The sequence below is a fragment of the Bubalus kerabau genome, chromosome 14 (genome assembly GCF_029407905.1).
Source record: "Bubalus kerabau isolate K-KA32 ecotype Philippines breed swamp buffalo chromosome 14, PCC_UOA_SB_1v2, whole genome shotgun sequence".
In the NCBI taxonomy this organism is placed as follows: Eukaryota; Metazoa; Chordata; class Mammalia; order Artiodactyla; family Bovidae; genus Bubalus; species Bubalus kerabau.
In genome coordinates, this window is record NC_073637.1 from 33,616,998 (window position 1) to 33,642,475 (window position 25,478).

Genomic DNA, 25,478 nt, shown 5'->3' on the forward strand with positions numbered 1-25,478 from the left:
CTCTGAGGAAGGATTGTGTTGTTGCCTTTTTCTCCTTCTAGTGGCGTTCATACTCCTTGACTGATGGCCCCTTGCTCCATCTTCAAAGTACATCACCCTGATCTCTGCTTTTGTGTTCACAATCTCCTTCTCTGACTCTAATTTTCCTTTGTCCCTCTCATAAAAATTGCGAGATTGGGACTTCCTTGGCAGTCCAGTGGCTAAGACTCTGTTCCCAATGCAGGAGTCCTGGGGTTAGATCCTTGGTTGGGGAATTAGATCCCATGTACTGCAACTAAGAGTCCACAGGCTGCAACTAAAGATCTTGAATCCACAACTCAGGAACCCTCATGTGTGTGTGCTAAGTCACTCCAGTTGTGTCCAACTCTTTGGGATGCCATGGCCTGTAGCCTACCAGGCTTCTCTGTCCAAGGGATTTCGCAGGCAAGAATACTGGAGTGGGTTGCCATTTCCTCCTCCAGGGGATCTTTGCAATGCAGGGATTGAATGCACGTCTCTTATGTCTCTTTCATTGGCAGGCAAGTTCTTTACCACCAGCGCCACCTGGAAAGCCCGTTAAAGAACTCTCATGCCACAACTAAAGATCCTGCGTGCCACAACTAACACCTGATGCAGCCAAATAAAGAAATAAATATTTAAAAAATAAAACGCTAACCCTAAAAACAAGTGCGACTCTATTGAGCCCACTTGGGTACTTCAGGATAATTTCCCCATTTCAAGATCCTTAATCTAACCACACCTGTAAAGTCCCTTTTACCTTAAAATGGAACATTTGCAGATTCTGAGGATTAGGATGTAGACATAATTGGGGATGTTGGGGTCCTTATTCTACCTAAAATCCCACTTTGGCCTGAAAGCTTTGTGCTTGTCTCCTTCCTCAGCTTTTCTTGATTTGGGGTTACAACTGAGATAAAGGGGCTCCCCAAACACATCATCCATGTACTGATCTGTTTAGGAATACATTTATAAAGATAAGTTCTTAGATTTGGAAGCTTCTAAGTGAACCCTCCTTCTTCACAGAATGGCTCATCTGTGAATATGCTGGGCAGGTATGTGAGGTCCATCTCTCAGGTACCAAATGCAGCAGGTCCTATCTGTGCCCCACCTGCAGCCCCTCATCCCTGCCATTTCAGTGCATCCTGCCTCCAGACTACAAGTGCTGGCTGGTACCTACATCTCTTTGCCAGAGGGCACCACTGGAGAAGGGAATGGTTATCCACTTCAGTATCCTTGCCTGGAGAATCTCAGAAAGAGGAGCTTGGTGGGCGACAGTCCATGGTGTCGTAAGAGTCAGACACGACTGATGACTAACCACATACACACAGCCCTGATCTCAGAGTCTGTTCTGCCTGAGCTTGAATGAGCTGTGGAAATAAACATCCCATTCCCCAGTAGCCCTGATTATTGAATGGAGCTAATCCCATGGGTGGAGGAGCCTGGTAGGCTGCAGTCCATGGGGTCGCTAAGAGTCGGACACGACTGAGTGACTTCACTTTCACTTTTCACTTTCATGCTTTGGAGAAGGAAATGGCAACCCACTCCAGTGTTCTTGCCTGGAGAATCCCAGGGACAGGGGAGCCTGGTGGGCTGCCGTCTATGGGGTCGCACAGAGTCGGATACGACTGAAGCAACTTAGCAGCAGCAGCAGAAATGTATTAATATAAATATAAATATCCCAGCTCCATCATTTATTTATTGCAATTTGTTTTTATTGAGATATAACTAACAAAACATAAAGTTACCAAGCAATGTAATAAGCATAGAGGAAATGTTCAGTGTATATATCTGATAAATGGATTACTTAACTGGATATATGCAGTGTTCAGTTTAGGTTCTCCCAGAAGCAGATCCTAAAGCAAGGATTTGAGCCAAGACCTTTCTTTGAGACATGATTCTAGGAAACATGGGGGCAGGGTGGGGGTGGGAAGTAGGAGAATGAGATCAGAAAAGTAAAGCAGCCAATTAACTACCCATCACCACTGTGGGTGGGGCCTCCCTGGTGGCTCAGCAGTAAAGAATCTGCCTATAATGCAGGAGTCGCAGGATCAGGTTCAATCCCTGGGTCTGGAAGATTCCCACAGAGGAGGAAATGGCAATCCAGTCCAGTATCCTTGCCTGGGAATCTAATGGAGAGAGGAGCCTGGTGGGCTACAGTCTGCAGGGGTCACAAGAGTCAGACATGACTTAGCAAATAAACCACCATCACCACACCACTGTGGGCAGCAAGCTTCACCCTCCTGGGGAAATCTGAGAACCAGTGCTGGACATGTGCCTTGAAATTACACACCCAGAAATGAGTGACCACTTACTATATGATTCCATCTACCCGAAATGTCCGAAATAGGCCAATTCATAGAGACAGAAAGTAGATGAGTGGTTGCCAGGGGAGCAGGGAGGGGAGGGTTGGGCATAATTGCTTACAGGTATGGGGTTTCTAGAGTCAGCTCCTCAGGTGTGCCTCATTTCCTGAGCTGATTGGCCCGAGATTCCACCCTTCCTGGAGCTGCCTGCATGGGGTGATGGGAGAGAGAGGGATCTAGAGACAGGGCAGGGGTCAGAGGCAGGGGTCAGGGGTCAAGGAGTTCTCAGCCCAGAGTTTTCAGCCATGTTTGTTGGGCTTGCCTGGTTGTTCTCCTACTTCCTCTAAGTCAGCTTGTGCCCCTTCCTTTCACAGCTGTTGATCCTTGACAAGCATCTTGCTCTACAAACTCTGCCAGAACGCTCTCCAGGAGGACTCAGCCTCTGACAGCAAAGAAGGAGGAAGGCTTTTTGTCTTGTGTGATGGTCCTACAAGGCCTCTCCTCTGACCTAGGGGAGGTGATGGTCTTGGGAACCTGACAGAGATAGATTCTACCATCCAGTGAGCAAGAACAGCTTTGGAGTCTTCATGGAAGGAGCCATAGGTAAGTCTGCCTTTGGGAGATTCTAGAAGTCTGAGAACAACTCCAGGTTGGGGGGCGGAAGGGCTGTTGATTATTTGTGATGAGCGTCAATGTCTTGGGGGGGTGTCTTTAAAACAATTTTATTCTTCGTATTTTTCTAAATTTGTCTCATATATAACATTTGTATATACCAATTTAAATTAACCATTCCAGCAACGTGTCTGTTTGGATTTATATATTTTTTCATCCCTGGATTCCCCCTGGGGATGTGAACAAAAGTGAAATAGAGGATAATATTAGATTACATACTTCTGGTATTTAAAATTTTATGTTCTGTCTGGGTAGTAGACTTTTAAAATAATAATTAGAGACTACTCCAGTGGGTACTTTGAAAAGCACTAAAAATATTAAGTAACTCATATGTTTAACATATATTAGCTGGAGCTGGGGCAGCTACATTCCTCTGCTGTTGCTGTAGGGAGTCTGGTCTGGTCTAGTCTGTCCCCAAAGTACAGACATAGGAACACTTTCCCATGCTGCAGAGTCTGATTTTCATTACAGATACCATGGAGTACACGGGCAACCGCTGTAGGCCTAGAAGCCTAGTGATGGGAGCTGACCTAAAGGCGATGGTGCAGTACCTCACGCAGCCCACGGGGGCGCTGGAGGAGCTCCCCATCCAGCACTGCTCCTAGACGTTCTCTTTGTTGTTTAGTCGCTCGGTCGGTCGTGTCAGATTCTTTTGTGACCCCCTGGACTGTAGCCCGCCAAGCTCCTCCAGTTGCCATTCCTCCCCCGCCCCACTTCCTGGGTTCCCTGACCCAAGGGCTTCTTGCCTTGGGGACCTGTCTCAGGAGGCCATTAGGGAACCCTGGCCTATTTCTGTTCCTTTCAGACCAGAAAAATATCCAGCACCCATCCTGCCTCTTGCGAGTGAGGCCTGAGATCCTAACTTTAGATCTTTTCAGAGAATTTCAGAGGAGAGAAATAAAAACACATTAAAAGTCCCCTGCCACAGAGCCAAATGTTTTGAATATGTGAAAGGGAAAACAGTTCTGTTTATATGAAGTTCTAGAACACACAAAACTAATGTAGGGTGATAAAAATCCGAGCAGTGGTTGCCTCTGGGGGGTGTGTGGTAGTTGACTGGAAAGGGGCCTGAGGATCTTTTCTAGAGAGAAGAAAATAAAATGTTCTGTATGTTAATGGGGTGAAGATGCGTGTCTGTCAAAACATATTGAACTGTGTATTTAAAATCTATTTTATGTAAATTCAAAAAGGAAACAGGGTGACAATTCAAAAATGAAAAATGACTATAAAACCAATTTGGGAAGGATTTATGTTTCACAGTTGCTGGGTTTTGGTTGTCTGACTTAAATAGAACAGTTGTAGGAAAGAACCCACCGTCAGCATACAGCTCTGCTAAGAGATACACAAACATTTTTCATCCACAGTTAATTATTCCTTATTAGTAATCCAGAATCATGCATGAAATGTAAAGCTCTTTAAACAGAAAAAAAGTTTTTCATTAATTAAAGTTAGCTAGGTGAAATTTGGTGTATGTTTCTTTAGCTCTTGTCTTCAGCTGACACCCAATATTTCTACCTTGAGTGGCCACAAGTATAAACGTAGGTGACTGTTCTGTTTGACCATGTTAGATCAGATCAGATCAGTCGCTCAGTCCTGTCCTACTCTTTGCGACCCCATGAATCGCAGCACGCCAGGCCTCCCTGTCCATCACCAACTCCCGGAGTTCACTCAAACTCACGTCCATCGAGTCAGTGATGCCATCCAGCCATCTCACCCTCTGTCGTCCCCTTCTCCTCTTGCTCTCAATCCCTCCCAGCATCAAAGTCTTTTCCAATGAGTCAACTCTTCACATGAGGTGACCAAAGTACTGGAGTTTCAGCTTTAGCATCATTCCTTCCAAAGAAATCCCAGGGCTGATCTCCTTCAGAATGGACTGGTTGGATCTCCTTGCAGTCCAAGGGACTCTCAAGAGTCTTCTCCAACACCACAGTTCAAAAGCATCCATTCTTCGGCGCTCAGCCTTCTTCACAGTCCAACTCTCACATCCATACATGACCACAGGAAAAACCATAGCCTTGACTAGACGAACCTTTGTTGGCAAAGTAATGTCTCTGCTTTTGAATACGCTATCTAGGTTGGTCATAACTTTCCTTCCAAGAAGTAAGCGTCTTTTAATTTCATGGCTGCAGTCACCATCTGTAGTGATTTTGGAGCCCAGAAAAATAAAGTCTGACACTGTTTCCACTGTTTCCCCATCTATTTCCCATGAAGTGATGGGACTGGATGCCATGATCTTCGTTTTCTGAATGTTGAGCTTTAAGCCAACTTTTTCACTCTCCTCTTTCACTTTCATCAACAGGCTTTTTAGTTCCTCTTCACTTTCTGTACCAATTAGTGTGCATAATCTGACAGGCGAGGGAAGGTCACTCTGAGAGCAACCATCATGTGACCCCTGGGGTGGTGAGAGGCTGGTAAGGTGATAAACTCTAAAACGGGATTGGATGATGTAACCCTGTGGAGAATGCCGAGGGCTGGCCAGATCAGAACATCCTTGGGTGTGGAGGCCAGAAAACCTCAGAACACAGGATGAAAAGTTCAATTTGAATATCAGATAAGCAACAAATAATTTTTTAGTATAAGTATGCACAGAGATACTATATATCCCCCTGTATAAGTGGTGTGTGTGTGTGTGTGTGTGTATATATATATGTATGTATATGGGACATAACTGCAAGAACATAATTATACTAAAATTTTACGTTTTTATTTGAAATGTAACTGGTGTCCTCTTATTTTTATTTGCTAAATCTGGCAACTATGATTGGGGTGTGCAGAAAGGGCAGGGTTTGGGGTTTGTTTTTGTGTTCATTGAAAATCAGGCACAAATAATGAGCCTGGGGTTATCAAACCATAGCTTGCATTAAAATCACCTGCTGCTGCTGCTGCTAAGTCACTTCAGTCATGTCCGACTCTGTGCGACCCCATAGACGGCAGCCCACCAGGCTCCCCTGTCCTTGGGATTGTCCAAGCAAGAACACTGGAGTGGGTTGCCATTTCCTTCTCCAGTGCATGAAAGTGAAAAGTGAAAGTGAAGTCGTTCAGTCGTGTCTGACTCAGTGACCCCATGGACTGCAGCCTACCGGGCTCCTCTGTCCATGGGATTTTTCCAGGCAGAGCTTGTTAAAACAATTGAGTCCAAGTTTCTGATTCAGTAGGTCTGGGTGAGGTCCTGAAAATTTGCATTTTTAATGTTCCCAGGCATTGCTGATTCTGTTGATTCCAGGTATTGTTTGAAAACTAATGATTGGTATCAATGCACTGCAGATGTATGTATAAGACTGGCTAGAAATGTGGCGTTAACGTATCCTAGTATCCTGTCCATTGCCAGTCTGCCTAACACACTAAACTATGCATCATTAATGAAGGACAACATTCAAACATAATGTATTGACACGTCATTTCAATAAACCACTTATATATGGTTGCCTCCATTGCCAGGCATTATGGCTACTCTACAGGTCAGTTATTTGCCTCTGTAGTGAATGAATTTCCTTTTTAAAAATTATAAAATGTATTTCTAGTTGAAGGATAATTGCTTTAGAATATTGGTTTGGTTTCTGCCATACAACAATATGAATTAGCCATGCTGCTGCTATGCTGCTAAGTTGCTTCAGTTGTGTCCGACTCTGTGCAACCCCTAGACGGCAGCCCACCAGGCTCCCCTGTCCTTGGGATTCTCCAAGCAAGAACACTGGAGTGGGTTGCCATTTCCTTCTCCAATGCATGAAAGTGAAAAGTGAAAGTGAAGTCGCTCAGTCGTGTCTGACTCTTAGCGACCCCATGGACTGCAGCCTACCAGGCTCCTCCGTCCATGGGATTTTCCAGGCAAGAGTACTGGAGTGGGGTGCCATTGCCTTCTTCATGAATTAGCCATAGGTATACATATTTCTCTTCCCTTTTGAAGCTCCCTTCCACCCTGGATTGCCTTAATGAGTGTGAAATGAAAATTCCATACTAAAATGAGAATAAATTGAAAATTTGATAAACTCAGAAGACAGTAATATCAGAGAACCTTTGTTAAATTATATACCAAATATTTAACAAGGTGACACACTCCGGAATTATTTACATTTTATTAAATACCTCCACAATTTCCATACCCAATTATATAGATATATAGCTTTGATACAACCTTAGGAGTTTTGAAGTACCCAGATAGGCATTTCCACACATGACTTTTTCCAGGGATCTGATTTCTTGGAGGGAAATGGTGGGATTTGCTTGCACTTTTCATGGAAATGGAACATATTAAAATATTTTAAAGTAACCTTAAAGCTGACATTTTAAATTTCTACCATCAAGATTATTGCATTTTATTTTATTTTTTACTCTTCTGTTTATTGATCCATTAAAATTGATTTGGTCTCCCTGTTGTGAGGGAGAGAAGTACATAGAGGGAAAAAAAGTTCGGAGAAGGCAATGGCAAGCCACTCCAGTACTTTTGCCTGGAAAATCCCATGGGTGGAGGAGCCTGGTGGGCTGCAGTCCATGGGATCGCTAAGAGTCAGACAAGACTCAGCGACTTCACTTTCACTTTTCACTTTCATGCATTGGAGAAGGAAATGGCAACCCACTCCAGTGTTCTTGCCTGGAGAATCCCAGGGATGGGGGAGCCTGGTGGGCTGCCGTCTATGGGGTCACACAGAGTCGGACTCGACTGAAGCGACTTAGCAGTAGCAGCAGCAGTAGCTGCTGATGTAGCGTTTGGTCAGATTTCTATGTGAGACTAGGACAGGGGAAAAAAAAGTAATGTTACACACACATCTTGGCTCTTTCTCTATTTCTGAGGTACAGGCCATGAAACCTTTAAGATTTCTAAACACCATCTGTATCTACTACAAGGTAATATAATTTAACTCCCCCAAAGGCAGGTAAAGGTAGAAGGAAAAGCTTACAAGTTAAGAATATGCAAGTTTGTCTGTTGCTGTATATGCACAAGCATAAATGATTTAGAAAATTTGGAATACGGGCCAGGCATGGCTGTATGGTGTACTGCCAGACTAGGGGACATGATGTACCCCTTCTTATTTGTGGACTTGTAGCCTTGGCAAAGTTCAGGACCACAGATGACCTGTGGCCTGAAGGTCTGGGGATGGAGTGTGTGACTGCGTGCCCGGCTGTCAGTGGAGTGGTTTACTGCATATTCTTGACCCACACCAAAGAAGCGGGAACAGTGAGACAGCTGCAAACCAGGATGAGAGTGAGCCTTGCACCCAGTGGGGTCAGGAGGACACAGGGGCCATGTGATAAGTGAAGGCTGTACTTCCCTCCTGTTTTGTTGTTCAGTTGCTAAGTCATATCCGACTGTTTGTGACCCCATGGACTGCCGCATGCCAGGCTTCCCTGTTCTTCACTACCTTCTGGAGTTTGCTCAGACTCATGTTCATTGAGTCAGTGATGCTATCTAACTAGCTATCTCATCCATTCCACTCTCTTTTCCTCCTGCTGTCAATCTTTCCCAGCATCAGGGTCTTTTCCAATGAGTTAGCTCTTCACATCAGGTGGCCAAAGTATAAGAGATTCAGCATCAGTGCTTCCAATGAATATTCAGCATTGATTTCCTTTAAGATTGACTGGTTTTGTCTCCTTGCTGTCCAAGGGACTCTCAAGAGTCTTCTCCAACACCACAGATCAAAAGCATCAATTCTTTGGTGTTCAGCCTTCTTTATGGTCCAATGCTCACATCTGTACATGAATCCTGGAAAAACCATAGCTTTGAACATAAGGACCTTTGTTGGAAAGTGATGTCTCTGCTTTTTAATGTGCTGTCTAGGTTAGTCATTGCTTTTCTTCCAAGGAACAAGCATATTTTAATTTCATGGCTGCAGTTGTTGTCCTCAGTGATTTTGGAGCTCAAGAAAATAAAATCTGTGACTGCTTCCACTTTACCCCCTTCTATTTGCCTTGAAGTGATGGGACCAGTTGCCATTTTGAATGTTGAGTTTCAAGCCTTTTTCACACTTTCCTTTGACTCTCATCAAAGTTACCCACTGAATCACTAGAAATTCTTTCCCATGGTAATTGAGGGATTATTCCCTGCCAGAAGGTGCATTCTGTGCAAAGAGGGCTAAAATCCTTTCATCATGTGGTTTATTTGAGTTAACTGTATGTCTTCTGTTATCTGAATATGTGTGTTTCCAGCCTCTACAGATTCATATGTTGAAGCCCTAACTCCCAGTGTGGATCCCAGAGGTGATGGAGCCTCTGAGGAAGCAATTAAGGTTAAATGAGGTCACAGGGGTGTGGCCCTGATTAAATAGGATTTGTGTGCTTATGAAAAGAGATACCAGAGTGTTCACTCCCTCTGTCTCTTTCCCCCACCCCGTGTGTGCTTACATGTTATGTTCCTTCAGTTTTGTCCAACTCTTTGTGACCCTATGGCCTATAACCCGCCAAGCTACCATGCATCAAGAAAGGCCAGGAACTATGACCTTAGAATCCAGGCTCTGGATCTGTGAAAAAATGGGTGCTATTTGAGTCACCCAGTCTGCAGTATTTTGCTATGGTTGCAAGAGCTGACTAATAACCTTTCAAAAGACAGATAAGAGCACTTCCTTCAGGGACAAAAGATTTGGTCTTTTCAGGAAGAGGAGTAGAGAGAGATCTAGAGGTAGAGACCTATCTGGAAAGGCAGGCCATCGGTGGGTGCTTCAGCTGGGGCTCATGGTGGTGGTGGTGGGATTTCTTGAGCAGTGGGAGGCAACAGAGGGAGCTGGATATCTAGAGGAAATAGAGGTTGCCAAGAGAGGAGGCACTGTTGATAACTTTATACCTTCTTGATTTTGCTCGTGAATCATTTGGGCAGGAGACACAGAGCAGTTGCTCAATAAACCTTTGGGTAACTACATCAACTCCTTTGAGGCATGGATTTGCTCTGGCATGATTGCTTATTTGTCACACATGCAGAATGGTAAATGTATCCAGTAAGTGGTTTAGTCTTGTTAGTTTAGGCTTTTAAGAATAAAATCTTTATTATCCCCAGGAATACCAAACAGGGAGATTTCTTCTCAGCAAAGCCTGTATTTAAATCATTTCCTCCTTTTTTTAGATGAGATAGTTACTGAAATGTTTTTCTTCTAAGTTGACTTGCATTGTCAACAGTGTGCTATACAAAAAAAAAAAAAAAAAAAAGAATTTCCTTTGGCTAAACAAGGCGACCAGTAGCTTGACTATGATAAAAGTAGATCAAGGTGAAATCCTAATGATCATTTACCCATAATCGATGAGGACCTCTGCAAGCTTTGATTAGATTAATAGCCTCCACCATCACCATACCCACCCCTTGGTCCAGTAAAATTTGCCTGCATCTCCTACCCTGTGTTTTTACATATTTGTAAAATTTAGAGGCTGTTGCTTGGTATGAATGATATGAAGCTCAGGTCCTTCGTAATATGTGCTTATTGCTCAGAAAAATATTAAAGGAAGACTCCTCTGGAGTATGACTAAGAGACCCAGTCAGAATCTTCTCTCTTTCTAAATATAAAGCCAAACATACTTCTTGTCTCACTGCACCCTCTCTTTATGAGAGTAGTTACATATGGAATTTTGAAGACACTTTATTCCATGGTATACTCATGCCATTTTCATTAACATTGTGGAAATACAATCTAACTTTGAACTAAAAGCCACTGATTAAAATCTCCAAGTAATATTATGCAGCAAATAATGCCTGGGTTAAATATAAAAGCAGAGTAACTATGGAAAACTGGGCCATTCTTCTCATATGCAACCCCACCAGAGTTTTAATAAAATGTTTTGTATGGCGCCATAAATTGGTGCTGGCTGATCAAACAGGAAAGGAGTTTATTGTATAAATATTTATGGGAGAACAGGCTCACAGCTAAGAATCTGGGGATGATGTCCAACTACAGGCTGCAGAACAGGCCTGCTGAGTTTAACCATAACCTTCACTGTAGCTGCCCCCACCCCACCACCACTGTTTCTGTAGCGTGAGTTTGGCTGCTATTTTTAAAAAAATTATTTTATTGAAGTATACCTGACTTACAATGTGTTTAATTTTGGCTGTGCAGCAAAGTGACTTAGTTATACACATATAATTTTTCCATTATGGTTTATTATAGGATATTGAATATAGTTCCCTGTGCTATACAGTAGGGCCTTGTTGTTTATTCATCCGTATATAAAACTTTTATCTGCTAACCTCAACCTCTCACTTAGTCTCTCCCTCACCCCCCTCCCCCTTGGCAACCACAGTTCTGTTCTCTATGTCTGTGAGTCTGTTTCAGTTTTATAGATAAGTTCATTTGTGTCATATTTTAAATTCCACATATAATTCATGATATATGGTATTTGTTTTTCTCTTTTTGACTTCACTTAGTATGATAATCTCTAGGTCCATCCATGTTGCTACAGTTCAGTTCAGTTGCTCAGTCATGTCTGACTCTTTGCCACCCCATGGACCACAGCACACCAGGCTACCATGTCCATCACCAATTCCCAGAGTTTACCCAAATTCATCTCCATTGAGTCGGTGATGCCATTCAACCATCTCACTCTCTGTCGTCCCCTTCTCATTCCGCCTTAAATCTTTCCCACCATCAGGTGGCCAAAGTATTGGAGTTTCAGCTTTAACATCAGTCCTTCCAATGAACATTTAGGACGGATTTCCTTTAGGATGGACTGGTTGGATATCCTTGCAGTCCAAGGCACTCTCAAGAGTCCTCTCTAACACCACAGTTCAAAAGCATCAATTCTTCGGCACTCAGTTTTCTTTATAGTCCAACTCTCACATCCATACATGACTACTGGAAAAACCAATGCCTTGACTAGATCGACCTTTTTTTTCAAAGAATATCTCTGCTTTTTAATATGCTGTCTAGGTTGGTCATAGCTTTTCTTCCAAGGAGCAAGCATTTTTTAATTTCATGGCTACAGTCACCATCTGTAGTGATTTTGGAGCCCCCAAAAATAAAGTCTGCCACTGTTTCCACTGTTTCCCCATCTATTTGCCATGAAGTGATGGGACCAGATGCTATGATCTTCGTTTTCTAAATGTTGAGTTTTCAGCCAACTTTTTCACTCTCTTTCACTTTCATCAAGAGGCTCTTTAGTTCTTCTTAGCTTTCTGCCATAAGGGTGGTGTCATCTGCATATCTGAGGTTATTGATATTTCTCCTGACAATCTTGATTCCAGCTTGTGCTTCCTTCCTTGTGCCCAGCGTTTGTCATTATGTACTCTGCATAGAAGTTAAATAAGCAGGGTGACAATATACAGCCTTGATGAACTCCTTTTCCTATTTGCTATCAATCTGTTGTTCCATGTCCAGTTCTAACTGTTGCTTCCTGACCTGCATACAGATTCTCAGGAGGCAGGTCAGGTGGTCTGGTATTCCCATCTCTTTCAGAATTTTCCAGAGTCTGTGGTGGTCCACACAGTCAAAGGCTTTGGCGTAGTCAATAAAGCAGAAATAGATGTTTTTCTGGAATTCTCTTGCTTTTTTGATGATCCAGCGGATGTTGGCAATTTGATGTCTGGTTCTTCTGCCTTTTCTAAAACCAGCTTGAACATCTGGAAGTTCACGGTTCATGTATTGTTGTACCCTGCTTGGAAAATTTTGAGCATTACTTAACTAGCATGTGAGATGAGTTCAATTGTGCGGTAGTTTGAGCATTCTTTGGCATTGCCTTTCTTTGGGATTGGAATGAAAACTGATCTTTTCCGGTACTGTGGCCACTGCTGAGTTTTCCAAATTTGCTGGCGTATGGAGTGGAGCACTTTCACAGCATCATCTTTTAGGATCTGAAATAGCTCTACTGGAATTCTATCACCTCCACTAGCTTTGTTCGTAGTGATGCTTCCTAAGGCCCACTTGACTTCACATTCCAGGATGTCTGGCTCTAGGTGAGTGATCACACCATCTCAGTTATCTGGGTCATGAAGCTCTTTTTTGTACAGTTCTTCTGTGTATTCTTGCCACCTCTTTTTAATATCTTCTGCTTCTGTTAGGTCCATACCATTTCTGTCCTTTATCGAGCCCATCTTTGCATGAAATGTTCCCTTGGCATCTCTAATTTTCTTGAAGAGATCTCTAGTCTTTCCCATTCTATTTTTTTCCTCTATGTCTTTGCACTGATCACTGAGGAAGGCTTTCTTATCTCTCCTTGCTATTCTTTGGAACTCTGCATTCAAAGGGATATATCTTTCCTTTTCTCCTTTGCTTTTTGCTTCTCTTCTTTTCACAGCTATTTGTAAGGCCTCCTCAGACAACCAGTTTGCCTTTTTGCATTTCTTTTTCTTGGGGATGGTCTTGATCCCTGTCTCCTGTGCAGTGTCACAAATCTCCGTCCATAGTTCATCAGGCACTCTATCAGATCTAGTCCCTTAAATCTATTTCTCACTCCCACTGTATAATCATAAGGGATTTAATTTAGGTCATACCTTAATGGTCTAGTGGTTTCCCCTACTTTCTTCAATTGAAGTCTGAAATTGGCAATAAGGAGTTCATGATCTGAGTCACAGTCAGCTGCTGGTCTTGTTTTTGTTGACTGTATAGCACTTCTCCATCTTTGGCTGCAAAGAATATAATCAATCTGATTTCGGTGTTGACCATCTGGTGATATCCATGTGTAGAGTCTTCTCTTGTGTTGTTGGGAGAGGGTGTTTGCTATGACCAGTGTGTTCTCTTGGCTAAACTCTATTAGCCTTTGCCCTGCTTCATTCTGTACTCCAGGGCCAAGTTTGCCTATTACTCCATATTGCTACAAAAGACTTTATTTCATTCTTTGTTATAGCTGGGTAACATTCCATTGTATGTGTGTGTGTGTACACACCACATCTTCTTTAGCCATTCATCTGTCAGTGGATATTTGGTTTGTTTCTATGTCTTGGCTATTGTGAACAGTGCTGCTGTGAACACTGGGGTGCATGTATCTTTTTCGAATTAGAGTTTTGTCTGGTTGGCTGCTATTTTTGCCACCTCATGGATGCTGAGTGGTACTTTCTCTTCCTCAGGTTGCTCACTTAAAAAAAATTTCCAGTATTAAAAAATTGTTACAAACATATAATATGAGACTTACCCTCTTACTGCATTTTTATGTGTGTAATCCAGTATTGTTAACTATAGGCATGATGTTATAAAGAGATCTCTAGAGCTTATCTTACATAACTGAAACTTAATGACTGTTGAATAGCAACTCTCACTTCTGGACCTATTATCAGGGGAGCCTAAGTCACATGCTTGTATTCTGTGTGTTGTGCAAATGATACTAAGCTTATTTCTGGGTTCCACCTTGGGAACCCAGGATTTTTACATCTTCATATTTCCCTAGACATGGGCAAGGGTATTCTAGGGTGCTAACCAAACAGAAATTATAATAAACATCCAGTATAGAGTTTAATGTTTTTAACTAGGATCCAAATGGTTCATTTTCAAATAATGTATATTTATATATTCAAATGAATAAGGCCCAGTAATTTCAAAGTCCTTGTTGACCATGACAAAGCCATGTATAATCTTCAGCCATGATTCCTTTTTATAAATATATGTATTTAATTCTTTATTTTTGACCGCACTGGGTCTTCGTTGTTGTGCACGTGCATTCTCTAGTTGTGGTGGGTGGGGGCTACTTTCTAGCTGTGCGCTAGTTTCTCAGTGTAGTGGCTTCTCGTTGCGGAGCATGGGCTCTAAGTATGTGGGCTCAGTAGTTGTGGCCCACGGGCTTAGCTCCTCCCGGCATGTGGGATCTTGCTGGACCAGGGATCCAACTGGTGTCCCTTGCATTGCAAAGTGAACTCTTAGCCACTGAGCCACCAGGGAAGCCCCAGAAATGATTTCTAGAATTCCTTCTTTACTCTCCTATCCGTTATCCTATGAATTGCAGCTGCCTGTGCCTCCTGCCCTCAAAGGCCCTGGGAAAGTTCCCATCTGTCAAAGGAGCCTCCCGCTCCTCTTCTGCTTTCTTCACTTCTTTCCCCAGTTCACCATTGCAAAAACTTACTTAAGAAGGGTCTACTAGGGAAGAATGCACGTTGGAGGGAGGCAGAGAAAAGAGACTAAGACACAGGAAGCTAGAATTCTCTTTAGCCTTTAAAAGAAGGGGGATAGATAGGGAAAGACAGTGGTATGCTGAAAATTTGTATCCAGGTATAAGAGAAACACTTATAGTAGTATACTTGGAATGATTAATTGGCTAACAAAATATGCAGATTGCTATAAGATCTGTGGTTGAAATGTTGTTTGTGACTCAAAGTCTTCTATATAAAAGCAGCTTAAAGATGATAATAAAGAACAGACTCTGAAGTTATTGTAAGGAAACATAAAGGCTAGTGTTCATATTTGAAAGTCTTTCAGTTGTGTCCAACTCTTGGTGACCCCCTGGACTGTAGCTCACTAGGCTCCTCTGTCCATGGAATTCTCCAGGCAAGAATACTGGAGTGAGTTGCCATTACCTTCTCCAAGGAATCTTCCCAACCCAAGGATTGAAACCTTGGCATCCTGCCTTGCAGGCAGATATTTTTTACTGTCTGAGCCACCAGGGAAGCCCAGTGTTCATATTTATGACAGTAAAAAAAATTGATTTCAAGTTCCCAGTATAGAATTCTTTAGTTAATAGTGTCTCAGAGTTACTATTATTGTTCTAAATGATTGATTGATTCTTGGACACTCCTGCTTAGCTCGGTTCTACCTCTTTAGGATCTCCCCTGATAGTTGGTAATAGGTGCAGCAGTGGCACTTACTTCAAATATTCCTTCTTTTATGAAATTCCCTTGACACTGGCACAAAGCCATTACAATGTCTCTTTATGTCTGCTGCTCTACCAAATGAACACCTTACACAAGATTTCAGACCACTGTTGCTTGAGATAGGACAGCTGGATCTGAAAACATCCAGCAACACAATTTCTACCGAGCAGATGTCAGATAGCTTCCTTTAGAAGAGTGGATACAGCTTTACATTACTGAAGAATTCTACCTAGGGTAGCAGAGATCTGTGCTTCGGCCAGAAGTATAACTGCAGAAATAGAAATTCAATAACTGAATCTAACAGCAGTCCTTTGGTTGTTGCAAATGATTTCTTCCAGAGCATTTGCCCTGAACTGTTGGCTCATTTTCTTGGGGTGGTGGGGCTGGGTGTCTTTGTTGTCTTTTAGATCTTGCCAACTGGGGAAGCATTTACTTGTGAAACAGTTTAAACATTCAAACACACTGTTTCAGTGTTTTGTGGGAAGCTATCCTGTTAGTTGAACTCATAAATTATAAGGTGAATAGTACTCCAGAGTCTATATGCTATAACATCTCGTGTTTCTGATATGCTTCTCTCCCCTTGCCTGGGCTGGTGGAATAGGCATGGATGCTCCATGGCAGAAACTCCCATAGTGCCTCTCCTGGGGAAGGAGGAAGTGGTCCTAAAAGTGATCATTATGGAAGCATGCGGGGGCGGGGCGGGGGGTGGTGGATGGGATTGGCGGTGCGTAGAAATGAAGAATGGAGCCTGCTTCAGAAGAACTTCAAGTCGCCTTTAGGTTCATGTGCATTTGTTCAGATGTCTTTGCAGTTCTCAGTGCAATTTGTTTTGTGAAATATATTTGGTATTCAGTGTAGCTGTTTTCAGGTTTATTATGCAATATTCTGATTCATAAAAATATTCCATTAAATGCAATCGCTCATGTAATTACTTTGCTTAATCTGCAGCATACTTTAATTAATGTTGCACAGAATTCTGATTTAATCAATTAGATTTGATCTAGTATAACTTCGCTGTAAATACTTTTTATGATGCAGCAACCCCAAATAATTATTGGGAGCTAAGGTAATATGTGACCCTACCTAAAATGAACAAGCTTCCTATGTTAGGAAAAGTAAATCATCATTTGAACTATAATTTTAGTGTTTTAAAAAAGTAAACTACAAAGAGTGGATTGTTCTATTTCCATTAATCGTCTATTAAAAACAATCTCATTGGGAGTGTTAGGACTTAAAAATATGCTTATTTGCATCTATTCCCCAGCAACCTTGAGAACAAAATATTAAGCTCAAGCAAGATTCACCCACTTCCTTTTAAAAAAAATTTTTGGCAATGCCACCCAGTTTCTAGACCTGGGTTTGAACCTGGGCCACAGCACTGAAACCCTGGACTCCTAGCCACTGGCCACCAGGGAACTCCCAAGATCCATCACTTCTGGGGTCTGTGACAGTATCTCAGGATGTTTGTTCTCTGTCCTGGGTTGAGTTTTCTCTTCCTCCCAGAAAAGATACTTTGAAGTTGTAACTCCCCTAGTACCTGTGACCTTGTTTGGAAATGGGGTCATTGCAGATAGAACTAGTTGAGATCATACTGAAGTAGGGTGGGTCCCCAATGGCTGGTGGCCTTATAAGAGGACCGCCGCATGATGACAGAGACACATGGGGAGAAGGCCATGTGAGAGAAGCTGAGTTTGAAGTTAAGTACCGCAAGTAAGGAACACTGAAGATTCTAGCAACCCACCAGAAACAAGGAAGAGCCAGAGAGGATCCTCCTTCAGGTTTCAGAGGGAGCATGGTCCTGCTGACACCTTGATTTTGGACTTTAGCCTTTTAGAACCCTGACACAACAGATTTCCGTGTTTTTTAAGCCACCCAATTTGTGGTGTTTTATTATAGAATTTCTTGGGAGCAAAAACAACCCAACATAACCAGGATTTGTTAAATTATTAACAAAAGTGAAGGATGGGGGGATGTATCTTGCTAAACTATTAAAATTCAGGTGCTAAACTATTAAAAATATTTTTAATTTGAAGTTAACCATTTACATTCCTAAGCAAGTTTAGACGTCAGTATAACATTTTTTGTTTCCAGCACACCCTCCTCACACACACAGCACCTAGCGAAATGCTTTGAATGTAAATTATCCAACAGTACGGAATTTTGAAGCTCAGTTTAAAAAGATTAAAAATGAAAATAGCCTATAAATATTAAAATACTCACTTATGGAACTTGAGCTGTAAAATATATATAGTGCTCCTGAAATGTGAGAATAAGCATTGAAAAGAATTTACATGAGGTTCATCAAGGCAACATTTCATCTTGAATCTATTTGTGGATAACAAATTATATACTCAGCTAGTTTGTGGATTATTCAGATTCTATATTTTCTGTCACCCTTGTTTTGACTTTGAAAAAATTACTTTTAGCACCTATGCTATATGAAGGGCAGGGATAACTAATAAAAATTTAAGTTCTAGGTATTAACTTGCTAACAGATCTTATTTCAGAGGATATAGAAAAAGTAGAATTAAAAAAAATTATTTATTTGGCTGTGCTGGGTTTTAGTTTCCACATGTGGGATTTAATTCCCTGATGAGGGATCAAACTTGTGACCTCTGCTTTGGTAGCATGGAGTCTTAGCCACTGGACCACCAGGGAAGTCCCTAGAAATTTAAAATACAATGAAAAATGAATTTGGGGGATTATCTGTAAATTCTTTTTTTCTCCCTGAATATTCACAAGTTGACTGTGTTTGGTTGTCATAGGGGTGATAAAGTTTGGAAAGGTATCAGTAGGCAAAGCATCTGGATCTAGACACAGGCAACCAGCAGAACAGGGGCCACACAGCAGATTCCCAGTCGAAAGGATAAGGGGTCCATGAAGGCCGCCAGAGGCCTCCAGGTGATGGTATGCATCTTTGCCAGATCCTTTGAGAAGCAGCCCCTTTGCATTCTTGGGTCTTTATAAACCTTAGGGTCTCCTGGTTGTGTCTGGACACTTTGTGTGTGTGAAAGCGTTATTCTCCAGTTGTGTCCAACTCTGCAATCCCATGGACTGTAGACCACCAGGCTCCTATGTCTATGGAATTCTCCAGGCAAGAATATTGGAGTGTGTTGCCATTCCCTTCTCCAGGGGATCTTCCCGACCCAGGGATCAAACCCTGGTCTTCTGCATTGCAGACAGATTCTTTGCACTTTGGCTTTTGCCTATTCTCTGGGTAGAAGTAAATAGTATAAACTAACCCCCAAATGTACATGATTTCTGAACATTTACTGCCAGAAGGAATGAGTTGAAGTTTAAATTCCCAGGTGCAATCATCTTTAGCAGGACTGAGCCCCAAACCTGCCTGAGATTAATTTCTACAATATATAACTGGGACTATAAGATAAAAAAATAAATCAGTTTTGTAAAACGTAGATAAAGCTACTATTTCCTGGTTTTCTACTATAGTCTAGGTTCTATGCCAGGCATTCAGTGGATAATCTTATTTAATATTAAATTTAATTTTGATTATTTTTTATTGAAATAATGTCTATTTTACAAACATCAACAGACAGGAAGGTGAGTAGTTTGAGAGTTTGTTTTAAAAAAATACTCTTCCTAACTATCACAGCATTGTTAATTGGTTATACTCCAATATAATATAAATTTTTTTTTAAATCTTCCTTTTAAAAGGGATATACGTCATGATATTTTTCATAATTAAAAAAAGTCAAATAATATGACAAGTGAAAAGTGAAAATGTTAGTCGCTCAGTCATGTCTGACTCTTCGCGACCCCGTGGACTGTAGCCTGCCAGGGTCCTTTATCCATGGGATTTCCTACGCAAGAATACTGGAGTGGGTAGCCATTCCCTTCTCCAGGAGTTCTTCCTGACCCAGGGTTCAAACCGTGTCTCCTGCATTGCAGGCAGATTCTTTACTATCTGAGCTACCAGCAGGTACAGGGAAGCCCTAACATAACAAGGTTTATATCAAAAACAGCAATCCCCTGCTCCATCCTCCTTATTTCCAGTTCTCTGTTATTAGTGCAACAATTCTTAATCATTAAAATTGCCTTCTAGTACTTACTTTTTTATTTCTAAATAATATATGAATACTGATTTTTAAAAAAATTTTTTTGTTTGGTTTTAGATCTTATCTATTGACCTATTACAGCAGACAAAGATTTAACTCTGTACACCCTCCTCTCATATACATTCACCTCTTTCTATCCTTCTCATATATTTATATCAGTTTTTGGTCAAATCAGTATTTAGAGCTGACATTTTAATGATATAGGTATTATTTATAGCTAAGTGACACAGTTCAGTTCAGTTCAGTTGCTCAGTCATGTCCGACTCTTTGTGACCCCATGAATCGCAGCACGCCAGGCCTCCCTGTCCATCACCAACTCCCGGAGTTCACTCAAACTCATGTCCATCAAGTCAGTGATGCCATCCAGCTATCTCATCTTCTGTCGTCCCCTTCTCCTCCTGCCCCCAATCCCTCCCAGCATCAAAGTCTTTTCCAATGAGTCAACTCTTCACATGAGGTGACCAAAGTACTGGAGTTTCAGCCTCAGCATCATTCCTTCCAAAGAAATCCCAGGGCTGATCTCCTTCAGAATGGACTGGTTGGATCTCCTTGCAGTCCAAGGGACTCTCAAGAGTCTTCTCCAACACCACAGTTCAAAAGCATCAATTCTTCGGCGCTCAGCCTTCTTCACAGTCCAACTCTCACATCCATACATGACCACTGGGAAAACCATAGCCTTGACTAGATGGACCTTTGTTGGCAAAGTAATGTCTCTGCTTTTGAATATGCTATCTAGGTTGGTCATAACTTTCCTTCCAAGGAGTAAGCATCTTTTAATTTCATGGCTACAGTCACCATCTGCAGGGATTTTGGAGCCCACCAAAAAATGAAGTCTGACACTGTTTCCACTGTTTCCCCATCTATTTCCCATGAAGTGATGGGACCAGATTGACTAGTTTTCTGTGATTACGGCAGACACACTGAAACCATAATCACAGAAAACTAGTCAATCTGGTCCCATCACTTCATGGCAAATAGATGGGGAAACAGTGGAAACAGTGTCAGGCTTTATTTTTTTGGTCTCCTAAATCACTGCAGATGGTGACTGCAGCCATGAAATTAAAAGACGCTTACTCCTTGGAAGGCAAGTTACGCTTACTCCAGGAAGGGAGGCCTGGTGTGCTATGATTCATGGGGTCGCAAAGAGATGGACATGACTGAGCGACTGAACTGAATTGATGGGACCAGATGCCATGATCTTCGTTTTCTGAATGTTGAGCTTTAAGCCAACTTTTTCACTCTCCTCTTTCACTTTTATCAAGAGGCTTTTTAGTTCCTCTTCATTTTCTGCCATAAGGGTGGTATCATCTGCATATCTGAGGTTATTGATATTTCTCCCGGCAATCTTGATTCTAGCTTGTGCTTCTTCCAGCCCAGCATTTCTCATGATGTACTCTGCATTTAAGTTAAATAAGCAGGGTGACAATATACATCCTTGACGTACTCCTTTTCCTATTTTGAACCAGTCTGTTGTTCCATGTCCAGTTCTAACTGTTGCTTCCTGACCTGCATACAGATTTCTCAGGAGGCAGGTAAGGTGATCTGGTATTCCCATCTCTTTCAGAATTATCCACAGTTTATTGTGATCCACAAAGTCAAAGGCTTTGGCATAGTCGATAAAGCAGAAATAGATGTTTTTCTGGAACTGTCTTGCTTTTTCCATGATCCAGCGGATGTTGGCAATTTGATCTCTGGTTCCTCTGCCTTTTCTAAAACCAGCTTGAACATCTGGAAGTTCATGGTTCACATATTGCTGAAGCCTGGCTTGGAGAATTTTGAGCATTACTTTACTAGCATGTGAGATGAGTGCAATTGCGCGGTAGTTCGAGCATTCTTTGGCATTGCCTTTCTTTGAGATTGGAATGAAAACTGACCTTTTCCAGTCCTGTGGCCACTGCTGAGTTTTCCAAATTTGCTGGCCTATGGAGTGCAACACTTTCACAGCATCATCTTTCAGGATTTGAAATAGCTCAACTGGAATTCCATCACCTCCACTAGCTTTGTTTGTAGTGATGCTTCCTAAGGCCCACTTGACTTCACACTCCAGAATGTCTGGCTCTAGGTGAGTGATCACACCATCATGATTATCTGGGTCGTGAAGATCTTTTTTGTACAGTTCTGTGTATTCTGGCCACCTCTGTTTAATATCTTCTGCTTCTGTTAGGTCCATACCATTTCTGTCCTTTATCGAGCCCATCTTTGCATGAAATGTTCCCTTGGTATCTCTAATTTTCTTGAAGAGATCTCTAGTCTTTCCCATTCTATTGTTTTCCTCTATTTCTTTGCATTGATCACTGAGGAAGGCTGTTTTTTTAATCTCTCCTTGCTAGTCTTTGGAACTCTGCATTCAGATGAGAATAACTTTCCTTTTCTCCTTTTTTTTTGGCTTCTCTTCTTTTCACAGCTATTTGTAAGACCTCCTCAGACAGCCATTTTGCTTTTTTTGCATTTCTTTTCCATGGGGATGGTCTTGATCCCTGTCTCCTGTACAGTGTCACGAACCTCTGTTCATAGTTCACTAGGCACTCTTGTCTATCAGATCTAGTCCCTTAAATCTATTTCTCACTTCCACTGTATAATCATAAGGGGTTTGATTTAGGTTATACCTGAACGGTCAAGTGGTTTTCCGTACTTTCTTCAATTTAAGTCAGAATTTGGCAATAAGGAGTTCATGATCTGAGCCACAGTCAGCTCCTGGTCTTGTTTTTGCTGACTGTATATGATTATATTTCTTCTCAATTGCTGCTTGTTTTTGGTTAGCTTGGTTTCTGTGCTTTCATTACTAAATCATCCCTGAATTTTTGGATATAAGTGAAAATTGCCTCTGAGCATGTTTAAGTGTTCTGTTTCATATATATCTTGGAAAACTTCCTCTGAAGTCTTTAGTTTTCCTTCCCTTATGCCAAGTTAATCATTCTCTAAGCCTGGCACATGCTGTTACTGGAAAGTTTCCCTTCACCACTATCTTGATTTTTTTTTTTTAAATGGAGAGGCAAATCATAATTTTATTTATTTTTAAACTGAGTAGAATTAATTTACAATGTTATGTTAGTTTCAAATGTACATCAAAGTGATTCAGTTATATGTTTATGTATTTTTCAGGTTGTTTTATATAATTTTGTTTGTTTGTTTTTGGCTGTGCTGGGTCTCTGTTGCTGTGCACGGGCTTTCTCTAGTGCAGAGCAGGGGCTGTTCTTCCTTGGGGTATGCCGGTTTCTCTTGTGGAGCAGGGTTCTAGGTGCGTGGGCTTCGGTAGTTGTGGCTCAGGGACTCTAGAGTGCAGGCTCAATAGTTGTGGTGCACGGGCTTAGTTGCTCCATGGTAGGATCTTCCTGGACCAGGGATTGAACTGGTGTCCCTTGCATTGGCAGGTGGATTCTTACCCACTGTGCCACCAGAAGTCCCTTTTTCAGATTCTTTATCTTGAAATTTGTTTATTTTTATTTTTTAAAGCCAAATATAAATATTTATTAAGCAACCAAGCACAAGGCATGGATGTTCAAATCACACAACTGTAGAGATTTTTTTACATTCTTTTCTCCTATGTTGAATTTCCTATTTTCTAGGATTTTACATTTTTATCTTCATTTAGACCCTTACTTTGGTAGAGCATATCCTTAAGGAGTTTTCAGAGAAAGATAACTAGGACTTCAGTTATATGAAAATGTCTATATTTTACCCTCACATTTCATTGATTGATTTGCTGGGTATAGATTTTTTTTTTTTCTGCTCGGCATGTGGGATCTTAGTTCTCCAACCAGGGATCGAATGTGCAACCCCCCTGCAGTGGAAGCACAGTCTTAACCACTGGACAGTCAGGGAAGGTGTGTTATAGATTTTTAGAATAGATTTTTCCTTCAAAAGTCTAAAGACATTTTTCTATCATCCAGCATCTGTGGTGCTGTTGAGAAGTTTCCCGACACTCTGGTCCTTGTTTCTTTGCCATCACTTCTTTTTCTCTCTGGAACTTTTAAGGCTCATCTCTTTATCTTGGTGTTCATGATGTGTTTTGGTCAGCTAAGTCCTCTGAGAGGATTTGCTTCTATCACATACTTGGAATGTATAACCAGTCTGGGATTAGTCAGAACTGAACTCTTGGCTAGAGGCCTATCAGACCATCTAGGTAGTCTGAATTGGGGTTGCAAACCTGGGTGAAGACTCAGTGGCAATCTGTACCCTCTCTACTTGTCTAGAAGCTTGAGTTATTTCCACCAGTACAGATACTTATCCTATCATATTCTTAGAAATGGGAATCGATATTACCTTTTTAAAAAACATTAAAAAAATTTTTTGTAACAGTTGCTTTCCAATGTTGTGTTAGTTTCTGCTGTGCAGCAAAGTGAATCAGCCACACATATACATATATTAATATCTCCTCTTTTTTGGATTTCCTTCCTATTTAGATCAACACAGAGCACTGAGTAGAGTTCCCTGTGCTATACAGTCATCAATGCTATTAGTTACCTATTTTATACATAGTAGCGTATATATTGGAGACAGAAATGGCAACCCACTCCAGTGTTTTTGCCTGGAGAATCCCAGGGACAAGGGAGCCTGGTGGGCTGCCGTCTATGGGGTCACACAGAGTCGGACACAACTGAAGTGACTTAGCAGCAGCAGGGTATATATGCCAATCCCAATTACCCAATCTACCCCATCCCACCCCCTGCTTGATATCATCCTTTTAAACCACAATTTCCTCATTTGAAAAATGGGAATGACAGTAGTGTCTGAAAGTGAAAGGTCACTCAGTCTGTCTCTTTGTGACCCCATGGACTGTAGCCCGCTGGGCTCCTCTTCCATGAAATTCTCCAGGCAAAAGTACTAGAATGGGTAGCCATTCCCTTCTCCAGGGGATCTTCCTGACCCAGGGATCAAACCCAAGTCTTCTGCATTGCAGGAGCTGGGATTGCAGATTCTGAGCCACCAGGGAAGCCAAATAGTATTTGAGGAATTGGTGAGATTGCTAATAAGTGTAAAGCTCTTAACACTGTGTGGCTCCTCAATTAATGTTTACTCGATTTTTTTTTAAGTGGCATTCTTGAAGTCTGAACATAACTGCCCTTCCTTGCTACATCTTTATAGGTGTTTGGTGCACTAATGCCAGTGGGTGATATGAATAATCTGAGGTCTTATTAGGCTTTATATTTATGATATTAAGAAATATATTTCTTTCCATTCTAAAAATTTTCATTTTACATGAGAACCAAGTGATAAAACATAATTAGTAGCCTAGATTTTAATTGAGAAGATGAGATTTATTGAAGTAGAATCCCCAATTTGTACATTTCTTGAGACAAAAAATTAGAAAATATCCCCTCCCCACTTAAACAAATAAGACTCAAAAAGGATAGAAATGGATGTCTTCTCTTACAACAAAGTAGGCAATATAATGGGATTGCATGAGAAGATTTTAAAGTCCACAGTTAGGTTCCCTCTCAGCAGTTGCCCTTCTCTGTAACTTTCACATGAATCTTGCACAGAATCGGCTCTTTCTGGTGGTTGACCTGCCCCTTGGGGTGGCTCAGGGGCACTTCTTTAGTAGGTGCATTGTGATATTCTTCACAGCCAGCATGGTCTCTGTACAGGTGGGTTTGATGAGTGTCTCTGGGAGTAAAAAGCCAAAATGCCCAGTGTCACGTAGTTCAAAAGCAAACGTGTAGGGTATTCCATTTTTGTAGGCCCAATCCATTGAGCTACCAGAACTCACATCTAAAAGTTAAAAAA

The 25,478-nt window shown here is 41.6% G+C and overlaps 2 protein-coding genes across 4 annotated transcripts in view; one reads left to right on the plus strand and one right to left on the minus strand.

Annotated features, from left to right (window-relative positions):
* The first annotated feature begins 2,526 nt into the window (after positions 1-2,526).
* Positions 2,527-25,478, plus strand: part of PREX2 (phosphatidylinositol-3,4,5-trisphosphate dependent Rac exchange factor 2) — a 787,616-nt gene continuing 764,664 nt past the window's right edge. For 2 of the 3 annotated variants that reach the window (XR_008702181.1, XR_008702180.1), the window contains exon 1: positions 2,763-2,903. The gene's annotated coding sequence lies outside the window, so the exon portion shown is untranslated. Of the gene's footprint in view, positions 2,904-25,478 lie in introns of all 3 variants that reach the window. The other variant, XR_008702179.1, reaches the window with a different exon arrangement.
* Positions 25,261-25,478, minus strand: part of CPA6 (carboxypeptidase A6) — a 309,103-nt gene continuing 308,885 nt past the window's right edge. Inside the window, exon 12 of the mRNA XM_055546193.1 lies at positions 25,261-25,463. Coding sequence (XP_055402168.1) covers positions 25,276-25,463 — 188 coding nt within the window. The 3' untranslated portion in view covers positions 25,261-25,275. The remainder of the gene's footprint in view (positions 25,464-25,478) is intronic.